Consider the following 13,838-nt stretch of genomic DNA (forward strand, 5'->3'; position numbering starts at 1 on the left):
GCATCGTTCTTTCCCCGTCCTGCATACCTCATGCACGGAAGAAGCCTACAGTGCATACATTTGCTACATGAATAAAAAAGGCATGTGCATCGGCTAATATGCCGTTTGCCATCCCCGGTGAAATATCCTATCCCGGTCTTTACCTGCATCTCGTAAAAAGAATTTTGCTTTGCCGAGGTGCATGGTTGAAGCACACTGAGATGCAGAGATGAAACGACGGAATAATGCTATTGATGCATAACAGGGTAGATCTATAGATGGAGGGGTAGGGTATAGGTGAAGGGATATAGGTACGCACTTACTTTGGGATTGTGAGATTTTTTGGTGGGGGAAGTGGGGGTTCTGGATTTGGGAACGCTGTGCCGTTTGAGGGCGTCGAGGGTTTGGAATAGTGACAAATTCTTGATTCTTACGACATTGCCATTATGAGGCTGTGGGTGTCGTTGTGAATGGAGGTTGAGGTGAGTATTCGACGCATAGGCAACGAAGTTAGGGTAATTTGAAAATAAGGATGCAAGAGTGAAAGTGCCCGGGCCTTGGGGTAGTTCTTTCGATGAGTACCGGTACCATGATGACATATCATGAACTAGGGCTCATCATGCTTGGAGATATAGAATACGAGGAGCATCTGTGGCTGGTGCTGTGGCCAGAGATATGTGGCTGTGTTGATGTGTTGCGACCGCCATCTGGCTGGATTTGTGCCGAGGCTCGTAGTAACGTGACGCGATATCGCCAACCGGCCGACACCACGAGAACATGCAGCTACTTCAAGTTCAACATTCCTATACCTCAAAACCTCAAAACCTCAAACTCCACATCACCAATCCTCCTATGATAGCTAACCTCTAGCTATCACAAACCCTCCGACAATGCCGTCTCCCCGCCATCTACCGTCCCTGATGACCTCGCGCAGAGCATTATCCGCCGTCTTCGTGCGCCCCACTTCGCAACCCCTCCTCCACTTCTTATACCCCTCCGCCTCCACCCGAGGGTTCAGCAGTACCTCTCCACTCCGTCGTGATCATCATTTTGATACACTCAAGTTTGTCGAACGGCTTAAATCCGAGGGGTTTACGGAGACGCAATCGGTTGCTATCATGAGAGTTTTGAGTGATGCTATTGAAGAGAGTATTCAGAATCTTAGTCAGTCGATGGTGTTGAAGGAGGAGCAGGAGAAGGTTACTTATGCTCGTTAGTATCTTGATCTTTTTTTTCTTTTTGCGATGGATTTTTAAGTTGGTTGGTTGGGATGGTTTGGTTGAATTTATTATAGAAAAGGTCGATTTCGCCAAACTCCGTCACGATCTATCAACGACCTCCTCCACAGAACTCCTCCAAACCTCCACACAATACGAACACCTCACCTCCGAGATTGATAAATTACGTTCAAGGCTTAGGGAGGAGATTAACCGTACCCAAGCGAATGTTAGACTTGACTTGAACTTGGAAAAGGGGAGGATAAGGGAGGAGAGTAGTGTGCATGAGTTGAAGATTAAAGAGACGGATACGAGGATTGAAACGGAGTTGAGCCAGGCTAGGGCGCAATTGGAGTCGGTGAAGTTCAGTACATTGCAGTGGCTGATCGGTGTCACTACTGGTACCAGTGCTATTATTCTGGGTATGTGTCTTTCACTTGATGATTGTGGGGGTTGGAGGCTAATGATTTGGTGTTTAGGTGTGTGGAGGTTGTTGATGTGAGGGGGTTTGGGCATAGGGAAGGTAATGTTTGGATACCTGATATCATCTAGGGTTTATGGGATGGATTATTGGGATGCATATAAACGGAGTTATATTCGGGAATCATGGAAATAAACCGCCGCTCTGGGGTTGCTTTGTTAATGGAGTTCGGTATAAATGATTTGGAGTAAAAAAGATCCTCCCGATCCTCCCTAACCATTCGAGGGCCGTATTTTCTGGGGAACTAGGAAAGCTTTGGTCCTTCAACAACATTAACGCCGGAGCCTTCCCTGAGCTCTAGAATGCTGACGTCGAGCGGTAACTTCTCGCCCAGCCAGACGGCGCCGACGGTATGGTCGTGTAGCTCGTTACCAGTGTTCGGATGAACCAAGACGCTTAGAGGTCCTCGGTGGAGCATGAGCCAGGGGATGAATGCGCCGAATTGTGCCGGCGTGAAGAGGTTGACCTTGGGTTGGGTTAGTAGTTTATTTTATACATATTTGGTCGGGAAAAGGAAGACTTGCTTCGAACATAGCGGTCCTTAATTGCATTGTGGGTTAGCGGGTTGGTATAGAAGAGGAACATTGGTACTTACAAATGGGGACCTAATAGATATTCGGTGTTAGTATCAGGTCGCCAAGGTTAATTGATATATATTAGTTTTCTTGAGATGGGAAAGACATACCGATCGGTCTCTCCCAGAATCTGTAGACTCTTAGCTCGGGAACTGTATTAATTTGAAGACGTTCTTTAGCAAAGGTATACTATAGTTTGGCTCCCAAGTGAAACGGAAATATATAAATGCGTACACTCATATCGAATTCGTTCCCAAAGACTTCTCGCGAACTCCTTCTGCTTCTTGTTTGGCTCATGGTAGTAAACATGAACGTCGAACGCGGCCTTTCCGGGTCTTTTGTCCAACGGATCTGGAAATTCGGTGTACGTAGTAGAAAGCGACTCTGATGGCGGGTTCTCGAGAGATTTGCCGTCTGGTCGTATTGTTGTGGGTAGAGGAGGGGCGTTTGCGTAGGGAGTACCCTCGATGAGAGCGGGATATGTGATCGGGAATTGGACGAATGACATTGTGTACTTATGGAGTGGAATATGTCTACTTTTATGATGGTATGAGTCTATCTCCTTCCGTTGAGGTGTCTATGAGGGGTCCACGATGCAATGTTACAGTGATATCCGGGGCATCTATCAGATATACATCTGCGGAAGACAGTCCGGTGGTGCAATCCGGGCACGTGATACTTTCGGCCGTCAAAACTGCCCTTACAAATTAGGGTCAACTTCGGGAAGGTCACAAAGCTCTCTTCGAAGTCTTCTTCCTATGTACCATCCATGTCGACTTCGAGACATGGCACTATCCACATCTCGATTGGGGACTAGTTCGTACGTCATCGCATTCGCTAGTCCCCATTCCCCACCGACTTCAGTTCGTTACTGCACCGTATTATGTAAGTACTCAGTATATATGAACGTTGAACCGATTTGACCATCTATCACAGGAGTTTATCACAAAAGCCAACCCAATGTCCTCGCTATCTCATAGGTAGATCTATAAATTGTGCATATAGAATCCACCTTTTGGATATCGCAAAGGTCGAACGTGACCTGTTCTCGGAACCACCGAGTCAGAAACGGGCTGAAGTGGGTCCGTTCACGAAACCGTCCGCCTGGAACCGGAAGCTTGTCAGGTCTTGGCTGAGTCTCGCGACCGGCCAATTGACACCCAGCCATCCCTTTTAGCTTCTTCACCCACAGCTGTCTGTCCTCTTTTGATCTTCCATTTTCCTTTTTCATTCCTAAACATCATTCAACCATCACATCACTCTCTACAAACCAAGAGGCGTCATCAATTCAATATCTTGCCTCGTCGGTGAGGCGTCCAACGACGCCTGCTGACAGCCCTCAAGCCAGGGGGGGCGCGTGCCCCGAAATTAATATCAACAACAAAATCAACATTTTCACAATACCATATCACCGACATCATCATTATCACAAACAACGTCATCGATTTAGAGATACGAGTTTTTTTTGTCTTAGTGGTTGAGCGGGGGAGCTCTAACTTCCCACCACCGTAGCAATGCGTGAACTCGCGGGTAACATTATCCGCTTTTCCAATAATACTGGTAAGTACTCATGTTATTCACAATAACCCCTGTGCTCAATCGTGAAATGCTAATCCACTCTCATTTGCTTTGTAAATAGCGGGCATGGAAAAGATCCTCAAATGTCTTCTTGGCCTTCTCCTGATCCCTGGAACGCCAACCTTCAAATCTATGACATCGATCTCCCACGGTGCCAGGTGTAAAGTCATCAAGACATCTAAAGAACTAAGCGTTGCCAGGAAAGTCGTCAAATTCCTCTACGTCCTCGATGCCGGTCTCAAAGCTCTCGAGGCACGCAAAGGTGCCAAGGGAGGTCCGTTAAAGTGGTTCATTTTTGGGAAATGGGCGTGTGCGTTTGTATACGCTGCAAGTGAAGCGGTGACAATTGTGCGGACCTATGAGTCTTTTGAATGCCCTTCCTCGAGATTCTATGGCTGATACCCATATCCAATATAGCTACATACGATGCGAGTTCTCAACGTTGTCAAATCGAAATGGGCCCACTCCGCCAATCGCAAGGGAAACAAGTTCTATTTCTTCTCGATTCTCTTTTCCGTCTTCGCCTCCGCATACCAGCTGTATGAAATTACCATGGCACAACATCAACTGAAGAGGGAGAAGAGACGGGCCAAACACCAAAGAATTGCGATGGCAGCGTCGGTCGGCGTGGCTACTCCATATGCAGCACATGTCCGTTATAGCAGCAGCAGCGACTCATCAAGTTCCTTTTCTAGTAGTGACTCTTCCAGTTCTTCGGAAGACGAACGTCGTCGTCGCCACCATCGTCGCCATTCTCACGGAACACTACCAGCGGCGGCATCGCCGGTATCGAGTGGCTCTTCGGCAGCATCCCCAACCCTCAACCCCGCCGTTCTCGCCGCTGAAGCCCGTCTTGCCAATGCTGCTGAATGGGAGCGTAAGAAGCTTTTCATCGATGCCGCTAGAACCTCTGGAACGAAGAACGAGGAAAAACCAAAGACCGGCGCTATCGTAACCCAACTTTTGGCTGACGTCTGCGATCTTGCTATCCCCGCTAGCAAAGTCGGGTGGTATAAGAACAAAGAAGCCATCAGTTTGGCATATATACTCAGCAGTGTGCTGGCAGGCAGCGTCATCTGGGGTAGGGTTAATGCTAAGACTGTCACACACGAGAGGAAAGGAAGCCATCAGGGGATTAAGATGGTGAGGAAAGATGAGTTCGATGTCAAGCTTAGCGAAGAGGAGAGGAGGAGGTACGAGCTCAGGATCGAGGAAGAAAGACGAAAGAACAGCGGTCATAGCACTGGTCGGTTGGCTGCAGCAGCTGGTGTCGGACTCGCGGCTGGATTGGCGGCCGGTGCGATCCACGAACGCAAGAGCACCAAATCCAAGTACGAAGCCGGTTCTAGCTCCACATACCACGATGAATCGAGGAAGTCCAGTGGAAGATCAAAGTCCGAAACTGGATATGATATCGTTCATCATGAGGATGACAGGAGGAGAAGCAGTAGCCAGGGAGGACACGGCCACGGTCACATGGCTGCCGCTGCCGGTGTCGGACTTGCTGCTGGCCTTGCGGCCGGTGCGATCGCTGGAAGCAGTAGCTCCCATTCCGGACGGTCAAAATCTGATGCTGAATTCGTAAGCTCTACGCATCTTAAGGAAGAAAGGAGGAGGGAGAGTACCGGCGGCGGAAACCTCGCGGTCGCCGCTGGGGCAGGGGCAGCAGCTGGTTACGTAGCCGGGGCTGCCGCGGAGGGTAATAGCAGCTCAAGAATCGATCACTCTCATCAATCCCAGTCCGAATTCTCGAGCTCAACACGTATCGAGGAAGAGAGGAGGGAGCAGAATTCTAGCTACAGCCAAGGCAATGTAGCTGCTACGGCAGGCCTCGCCGCTGGGGCCGGGCTCGCGGCCGGGTACACTGCCGGTGCTATCGCCGAAGGCAGCACTGGCTCGAATTTCGGCTACTCCCATCAATCTCAATCCGAATTCTCGAGCTCTACGCACCTCAACGAGTCCAGCAGCTATGCGCAAGGAAGCAGCAGTTACGCACAAGGTAGCAGCTACGGCCAACAATACGCTGGTTACGGACAAGGGAACAACAACTACGGTCAAGGTTACGTAGCTGGGGCTGTCGGAGCCGGTGTCGGAGCCGGATTGGCTGCTGGGGCTGGGGGTTGTTCAGAAACAGATGCAGGACGTTCCCACAGCGTCGCCGGTAGAATCGAAGACTCCTCTTACCAACGCGAACTAGAGCAACAACGAGAACTAGAGCTCGAACGCTCCAGCCGCGCCGCCAGCACCGCCGACGTCAGCACCGTAGTCGACGTCGACGTAACCGCCTCAATGACCGAAGCCACCGCCACCTCCCTCACAAACAAATCCAAGAAACGAACCGGCTACGGCGGTTGGTCTTACGATGACGACAATGGTCCCGGCGGACTTAACGAAACTCACTGGGGCCAAAGAGGACTCGCTAGAACGAATAGTATACCAAAGGCAGAGGTAAAGAACCCCGGCGTCCTTGAAGGAAGAACGGGAGAGATCATCAGAACTTTGGGAATCGTTACTAATAGCGACTCACCACAGGAGGACGAGCATGAATTACGAGCGAGGATCCAGGGTGCGAAGGAGGCAAGCGATTTAGATTTTAGTGTTGGGGGGGCGGGGCAGTTGAAAGGTACTTCTTATTCGACATTTACGTATACGAAGGTGACGAAGGAGGGGGATAAGGATGAGTGAGGCTTCTGTGGATATTTAATTTTTCCTTTGAGCTTTCTGGTTTTCAAGTACATATAGAACACTTACTACAGTCGTTTCCGTTGTTTTTTTTTTTTTTTGCTGTCCCCGATCGCCACTTGTTTCCTTTGATCTGTCACTATCATTTCTTGGTCTTGGTCACCAAAGCATTGCATAGCTTAACTTTTTTTTTTTTTTTTGGAGCAGTTGGGTTGCAAAATTTCGAAACTCTTTACCATTTCGAAGAAAAAAAACCAGGAGGGAAGTTAAGGGTTTTTGTACAATTGTGGGGGTATTATAGGATGTAACTATTTAAATTTTAGTGGATTGAAATGTAATTTCATTCGATTCTACTACAACATGCTCTCGAGACCAACGATGCATAGTGAAATGCCGACCAGGCCTGGGTACGAGGTAAGTGAAAGGTGAAATATGTACATGGGAAGAATGAAGGGAGCGATCGGGAAGCCGGGGCTTCCGGAGGGTCATAACTGGGTTTTGAGAATATACGACCAATATTCGGCGTAGTAGTGTATGCCCCGTCGTTGGGTGTCAAAGGAAGCCGGGGCATCTACGGAACGTCATATGTACAACTTTGCCAGGTACGTTTTTTCACCAACTAGGCGTCGGCCGTCTGTAACCTGGTTGCCTAACTATCCATATAGGTACTATAGCTTCTCCGCGCGCGTCGTGAATAGTCGATCTCGTCGGGCATGGCTTCGATCGATTGTTCGTCTTTGATGTCGAGCCGCGTGGCGCAATTGCCAGTCGATTGCATAGAAGATGCGTCTGAACTGTTACATGTCGTATCCGTGGATAACTCTAGGGGTGGGGCTGGTAAATATATCGATGTAGGTGAAAGCAGTCCACGCTGGACCTTCGGTTTCGAAATGATTTTATATGCAGGATACTGGGGTAAAATATTATTATTTCGGAGAACATGAAGCCTACGTTGGTGTGCTGATAACAGCGCCACTTCGTGGCTCGAGGGCCGTGGACGGTCGTATGCGATATATACGTCTTCTTTCCGTCAGAAGGTGGTGCGATATAGGTAGTGTATAGTATCGTACCGGTAATAGTCAAGTGGATCATAGTTTTCGATCATCCACTTGATATTATATGTTTCGGTGATGCTCATCGTGTCGATACGGAAGTAGTTTTCTGTATGCACATGGTAATGACAAAAACGCTGACGGCGACCCAACCTTTTCGAGTCGCTGTTAGAACAAAAACCTTTTCGCTTCATGGTTTATCTCGAGGGCAAGCTCACTGCCGCGAAAATGATTCTTAGAATCTGGACATGAAAGTGAGGGAGAGGGGAGGATTATAGTTACGCACCGATAGAAGCTTATTCATGCGGGTTTTATGGGAACCTGCTTTCGTATTCTGATACGTACGATGCGAATATGTGGATCCTCTTTTCATTTGGTTGCAAGGGGTCATCGAACCCTCGCAACAGTGGTGTCTCGCCCCCTTGTGTATAGATATTTCGCATCTATCTCGGCGATACCCGCTGGAACGGAAGTTGTAATGATAGTTAATACGTGTCCTGTAAAAAGATAATGATATATGTCTCGACAATATAACATCAGTAGGAGGTAGTGTAGCCTCGAAGCTAGAGGTGGCGTTGAAGTGAAAAGAAAGAGACACGTGTATGTATCCCGATGCTATGGCATCAAGGAGTGAAGTGAAAAGGAAAGAAAGACAGCTCAGCGGAGGGCAAACTTGTGACTGCTCGTGCTTATGGATCTACGCTCTGGGCAACTGTAAACAAACGGAGGAATCTTCCGCTTTTCACGAGGGCGGTCTTTTGAGGGTAGAAACCCTGAGCGGGTTTGATATCCTCATGAGGGGTAGGAACCTTTGGAGTTAGTGTTGAAGTGTCATATCGCGGGTACCAACTCCCGCTCCTGATGTCATATTTACTCTCTGATAATGTATGGGAAAGGTACAAGCGTGCGGCAGAGAATTCCCCTTTTTTTTTTTGTAAAGATCGTTTTGAGGGCAGAGCCCCGAGCGGGTTCGATACCTACACGCACTTTCTTTAAGAGGGTTGGAGTTGACATTTGAAACTTGGTTACGAGACCGGATTATTGTGTTGTAGGATGTTGCATTTTGAGAAACAACGTTATTTCCGATTCGGGTTAGCACCGCGCCGAGCGGGTAAGTTTGGGACCAAATTTTCTGGAGAATCTTTTTTTGTCAAGCGATAAAGACAGCGACGCCGCTACTTCGAGGACCCGTGATACGTCCCGTATACATACCCACACCCCCACGGCCTCATTAACTAGTCACAATGGGTCTCGCCGGACCATCAAAGAAGAGGTATGTCTCCTTCCCAAGCTCCATCCTCCCGATTGCGCCCACCGCGGATGACCTTCGGACCGGTCAGTTAACTCTCAATCACACACGTAGGAAAATCTCCCACGACCCAAATAACACAAAATGGACCCGCTCCGCCGGCTTCGGTCACAAAATGCTTCTCTCTCAAGGGTGGTCACCGGGTACAATCCTCGGCCCGGACCCAAACAATCCACATCATACCGCCGCCTCACAAGTCGGTATCAAAGTCATGTTGAAAGACGATACACTCGGTCTGGGTTGTAGAGGAAACCAAGAGGATACTTGTACCGGTCTAGGAGATTTACAGAGTCTGTTGGGCAGGTTGAACGGGAAGACGGATGAGTCGGTCAGGAGTGAAGAGGATACGAGGAGGAAAATGTGGATCGAAGGGAGGTATGGGATGAGGTTTGTTAGAGGGGAGACTTTGGAGAGTACGTGGGTTACTAGGGAGCTGAAGAAGGATGCGGAGGAGGAGGGGAAGGAGACGAGCACTGAAGACGCCGAGGAGGAGGGGGAAGACGAGGCGGAAAGTTCGGAAGGTAAAAAGGAAAAGTCGAAAAAGGAGAAGAAGCGGAAGGATAGGGACAGTAAGAAAAAGAAACGGAAATCATCGGACTCAGACGACGATGAAGATGCCAATTCCTCCTCATCATCCGAACAAGATCGTGAATCCGACAAAGCGAAACGGAAAGCCGATAAAGCCCTCCGAAAGGCTGAGAAACAGGCCAAAAAAGAGCGAAAGGAAGCAAAACGACTACGCAAGGACGAAAAACGAAGGGCAAAGGCCGAAAAGAAGGCGCTCAAATCGGCGATTGCGGCTTCCTCGGCACCTTCATCCACAGCATCTACTCCTCCTGCGATGCCTTCAGCGGAACCAGAGCCGTTACCGAAACTCGACAAGAAGTCGAAATCGCTACCTAATTCTCTACACGGTTCCGGAACTTCAACACCGGTGAATGGTCGTCAAGCGCTTCGGTCGAAATGGATCGCGCAGAAGAGGATGGCGGTTATGGATGCGAAAGCGCTGAATGAGGTACCGTTATCCCCAACCTTCCATGGTAGCGCCTCGGGCTATGGCTAACTTTATAATCCCTCTAGATTCTCATGATCAAGGCCGCTTGAGGCGATGGAAGCTTCAAAATTTCATTGTTAAACGGCGTTTTTCTCGAAAAGCAGATGATCGTTGGATTACAAGTGCGGTTGTTTGTGACATAAAGCGGATTGTATTTTTAGTGTATCCAAGGATTTATTTCAGTCAGGAGTGCTCCAGCACTTCGAGACTACAATTATCTCCCATGATCGTTTGCTTGATGCTCTTTACCCTAGGCCTTTTACCTTGGCCCGTATCGATCAATGACGGGAGTGGCATTTACGAAGCAAACATGAGGTCGGAAAGTGGTATTGTGTTAAAGATTAGCTGGGACCGCCCCGGGGGGGTTTTAACGAATTGAAAAACCCACCGCGTCCGTAGTTTCGATGACATCCCAACAACCACGAAATCCATTTTTCCAAATATCTCACCTTCAACTTCCCGTTTTCGAAATAAAATTATATTCATTATGAGAATCCCAAAACCCCTACTTTACACCTCAGAAATATTTTCGTGTTGGCCTATTTTGAAGCTCAAAAGTGCCGTGTGATCGATGACGCCGTAGAAATAGAGGCTAGCGGAAAGCGTCTAGGGGTTTTGGTGGTCCGTAAAATTCAAAGACAAGCTAAGCTTATAATACGAGACACAAGTGACCGGTTTAGCAGTAACTCCAAGCATGTAGGCAAATATGCAAATGGTATGACGACCCTAGTACTGCCGTGCGGACATTTTTACTGACGTGCATCGTATTAAAACTCCGCAAACATATGCCTCTGGGGACAACGTGGGCGAATAAAACCGGAACTTGTTATCCGTCGAAGCCGCACACGGACCCACCCGCAGTAACTAACGCCCTAAACTGCGAATCTGAAATCTTATCCAAGTCGACGTAATATAATGCCCTATAATCGGTCGTAACTGACAGGGATAGAACCCTCCGTTCGCGGGCATTCCCTTGGAGATATCCGGTGTCCGGACGTAGCGTTCATCTACAGGGGCTGCATCGGAGGAGTTATAATCGGTACAAGCTATATCGAATAGATTTTCGTCTCCGCCGGAACCAATCGGGTATCTACCCACCATATGGTCGTATAGTTTTAATCGGACGATGTAATCACCGAAGACGATCGGATTCCCTTTGTGAGCCCAGCGGTAGCACGCCGTTTACCGAGATAGCAGCATTCATTGTATCGTAACGTCCATCCACTGTAGCGTTGGATCTGAGGGTTGGATATCGTGGTTTACCGCGACGAGGTGTAGTCTGGATATGGGATCGGTGAGCTCACTGTGTGCGTAGGCATGTTTCGTATCCTTCGTAAAAATTCTCCCCACACCGGCGAATGTATACGCTGAGGTTGGAATCGGGTCGATTATCGTATTTGCTATAAATATTGTTCGTGTAACTGGTAGACTCGTTGATTCTGGATGATATGGTTTGTTTCGATTTTGGTGGTGGGGATTATCGCAAACTCCTGTGATCACGCCGGCCTCAAATGAAGCTGGTGGTACTGGTGTTCCAGGGTTTGATGTTGAGGCTTCGATTTCGATACCAGATTTTGCGGTAGAGGTTCGATCGGATGTAGTAACTGAATCTAGGAGGCTTGAGCAGTACCACTGGTGATGTAATAATGTGATATGCTTCGTTGACCGGTTCCCGTAGGGTACTTGAGGACTTTTGTCGCTCGCATGCGTCGAGTCTGAAGTACCGGAAGGGTTGGTTGTCGATGATGCGGTCTGGGTATTACTCGTGGCTGCGCTCCCTCCCGAGGTTATCGCGGTGCCTCCGGTGGTAGCGGTACCCCGGTCTGAGTTTAGTCCCGTGGGCGTAGAGCTTGTTCCCGTTCCTGCGACGGATGTAATGACATCGACTCCATTAAGATCTACCGTATCTAGAAACGAAGGAACGTTATTTATTTGTTTTCCCACGTAGAGATTAAAAACGCCCCTGTCGTCATCTTCCTGTCGTCCTTTGTAAGATTGATATTGGATATCAATCTCAGGACATCGGTATCGCTGAATAAGAATGTAGATAGTATATCCGAAGAACCTGTACCTGTTTCATTGTTGTAAATAATGACTCCGTATTCAAACCCGGTATTCCGTCCCTTTTTGGGAAAGAATCGAATCGATCAAGTTGTGATATCAGGGTGTACGAAGATTATTTCCGATGGATGTTCAGCGTTAACGATTCTTCCATCGGTTGTCAGCATCAACGGGTTCCGGAGGTCCTGGAAGGAAACCCTGGGTGTTTTCGTCAAAGAGGCTGTTCTTCATCTTCTAGTTCATGGGGGCGTGAGAGCGATGGTAGTAGTGCTTGAGGATGCGGGATCCCGTTGGAGAGATTCGCATCTTGGGAGGGGATGAGCATGGTCTCCGGCGGCTTGTTCGACAACATGGCACGTTAACGTTACGACGTTGGGATGTTTCCTTCTTCATGTTTAGCATTTATCTACCATCGTGGAAATTACACCCAAAGTGAGGATAATTATGAAGAGAGAACCGTCGATACCACCGTCCCAGATTCTGTGTTGACCGTGTGGTTAAATTTGGTGAGATGCATGCCGTTCGTTCAAGGTATCGAAGCAACCTCGCGGTATATTTTATCAATAGAAGGAAACCAGCTCGTTCCTCCCCGGAGTTTTGAGGTCGAAAAGTATCACGCGAACGAGCGTCTTTGTAAATTTGGACCGGACCTGACGACGGAGGTTATTCATGAGGTGGAAGCTACCGGTGAGAACCTCGTGTGCAGCTTATATGCGTTCTATTGGTTACTATGATATCTAGAAATTATGATAGTTCCGGAAACCCTCATCGGCTGGAAGACCGTGACAATGAAACCCGAGAAGAGGAAGAAAATTTTACAAGTCAAAAAGCTTCTTGACCTGCACCAACGTATCCTCGGGATTCCGAACACTATGCCCGTCAACCCTAGGATCCGTATAAATCTCAAAGTCATTCCCACCTTCCATGGTCTTATCCCCAAAGAAATGAACCTTTGTAAAGTACCGGTTCCCATTGGCATCGACCTCCTTCTCAACATGATTCAAACAATACCTCTTATCCCACCCGGTAGGGAAGACATCAAAACTGATTTGTCCACCGATACTGAAAGTCAACCCAAAGTCCGAAAACTCCTTTCTCAAAACCTCGACGAACTTTTCGCGAACTTTGGCGGTCTTGTCGTATTCCCAGAAGTCCAGACGTTCTTGATGGGACGCATTACGACCGATCGGAGAGACATTGATCATCCCGTTACGGAATTCGATGAATGTACCGCGTTTGATGGGGATGTCGAGGTCGGCGATGTAGTGGAGGATAAAGGTGGAGAGTTTTTTGTATCTTTCTTCTCCGACATATTTGATGAAGGAGGTCGAGGGGAGTTTTTCGCCGAGACGGAAGGCGGTAAGTCCGTTTTCGGGGAAGCAGTAGTCGAAGAGAGTGGTGACTGATGGAAGAACAGTTAGAACCAACATCGGGTGGAGTGACGCGTTGGGAAGGAGGGGTTGGATACCGTTTACACCATCAACTCCGAGCTGTTCCTGTTGCTTGCTAAAGTCGCTGCCGCCGACGTATCCGATGACGACTTTCGAACGGAGGTCGGCGAGGAGCTTGAACATCTCCGGGCTGACGAGCTGTAAAGGACAAATTACTGTCAGATACGATATTCAATTGAAATCGGGGGAGTTTAAGGGGGGGGTATTACACGTCGAGCAGGGGTTAGTGTCTCGTCGACATCGAACAAGACGATTGTGTTCTTGATCGGTCGCTCTTGGATCGGAAGGATATCGGCCATTGCGAGGGAGCTTGATACGGAGAGTATTGTATTGGAATTGGTTGCGGTGACGGGTAGAATTCAAAGCTTTGGAAGGGGGGGTTTGAGGGTAGAAAAGAGG

At 48.5% G+C, this 13,838-nt stretch overlaps 6 protein-coding genes across 6 annotated transcripts; 4 read left to right on the forward strand and 2 right to left on the reverse strand.

Annotated features, from left to right (window-relative positions):
- Window positions 1-869: 869 nt before the first annotated feature.
- On the forward strand, window positions 870-1,698 carry DFL_007968 (uncharacterized protein; the record flags this gene model as incomplete). The annotated part of the gene is made up of 3 exons (XM_067637630.1): window positions 870-1,191; window positions 1,274-1,618; window positions 1,676-1,698. The coding sequence occupies 3 exons, from the start codon at window positions 870-872 to the stop codon at window positions 1,696-1,698; spliced, it is 690 nt and encodes a 229-aa protein (XP_067489128.1).
- A 223-nt stretch (window positions 1,699-1,921) lies between these two features.
- On the reverse strand, window positions 1,922-2,874 carry DFL_007969 (uncharacterized protein; the record flags this gene model as incomplete). Its single annotated transcript, XM_067637631.1, has 6 exons — window positions 1,922-2,143; window positions 2,202-2,217; window positions 2,273-2,282; window positions 2,363-2,404; window positions 2,487-2,785; window positions 2,858-2,874. The coding sequence occupies 6 exons, from the start codon at window positions 2,872-2,874 to the stop codon at window positions 1,922-1,924; spliced, it is 606 nt and encodes a 201-aa protein (XP_067489129.1).
- An 892-nt stretch (window positions 2,875-3,766) lies between these two features.
- DFL_007970 (uncharacterized protein) lies at window positions 3,767-6,515 on the forward strand (the record flags this gene model as incomplete). The annotated part of the gene is made up of 4 exons (XM_067637633.1): window positions 3,767-3,812; window positions 3,892-4,178; window positions 4,248-6,278; window positions 6,363-6,515. 4 exons carry the CDS (start codon window positions 3,767-3,769, stop codon window positions 6,513-6,515), a joined length of 2,517 nt encoding a protein of 838 aa, XP_067489130.1.
- A 357-nt stretch (window positions 6,516-6,872) lies between these two features.
- DFL_007971 (uncharacterized protein) lies at window positions 6,873-7,253 on the forward strand (the record flags this gene model as incomplete). Its single annotated transcript, XM_067637634.1, has 3 exons — window positions 6,873-6,926; window positions 7,044-7,114; window positions 7,178-7,253. The coding sequence occupies 3 exons, from the start codon at window positions 6,873-6,875 to the stop codon at window positions 7,251-7,253; spliced, it is 201 nt and encodes a 66-aa protein (XP_067489131.1).
- Window positions 7,254-8,808: 1,555 nt separating this feature from the next.
- On the forward strand, window positions 8,809-9,977 carry DFL_007972 (uncharacterized protein; the record flags this gene model as incomplete). The annotated part of the gene is made up of 3 exons (XM_067637635.1): window positions 8,809-8,837; window positions 8,928-9,888; window positions 9,954-9,977. The coding sequence occupies 3 exons, from the start codon at window positions 8,809-8,811 to the stop codon at window positions 9,975-9,977; spliced, it is 1,014 nt and encodes a 337-aa protein (XP_067489132.1).
- Window positions 9,978-12,803: 2,826 nt separating this feature from the next.
- On the reverse strand, window positions 12,804-13,738 carry DFL_007973 (uncharacterized protein; the record flags this gene model as incomplete). Its single annotated transcript, XM_067637636.1, has 3 exons — window positions 12,804-13,390; window positions 13,457-13,577; window positions 13,649-13,738. 3 exons carry the CDS (start codon window positions 13,736-13,738, stop codon window positions 12,804-12,806), a joined length of 798 nt encoding a protein of 265 aa, XP_067489133.1.
- Window positions 13,739-13,838: the final 100 nt, after the last annotated feature.

Source organism: Arthrobotrys flagrans, assembly GCF_004000055.1.
Source record: "Arthrobotrys flagrans strain CBS H-5679 chromosome Unknown unitig_8, whole genome shotgun sequence".
Classification (NCBI taxonomy): Eukaryota; Fungi; Ascomycota; class Orbiliomycetes; order Orbiliales; family Orbiliaceae; genus Arthrobotrys; species Arthrobotrys flagrans.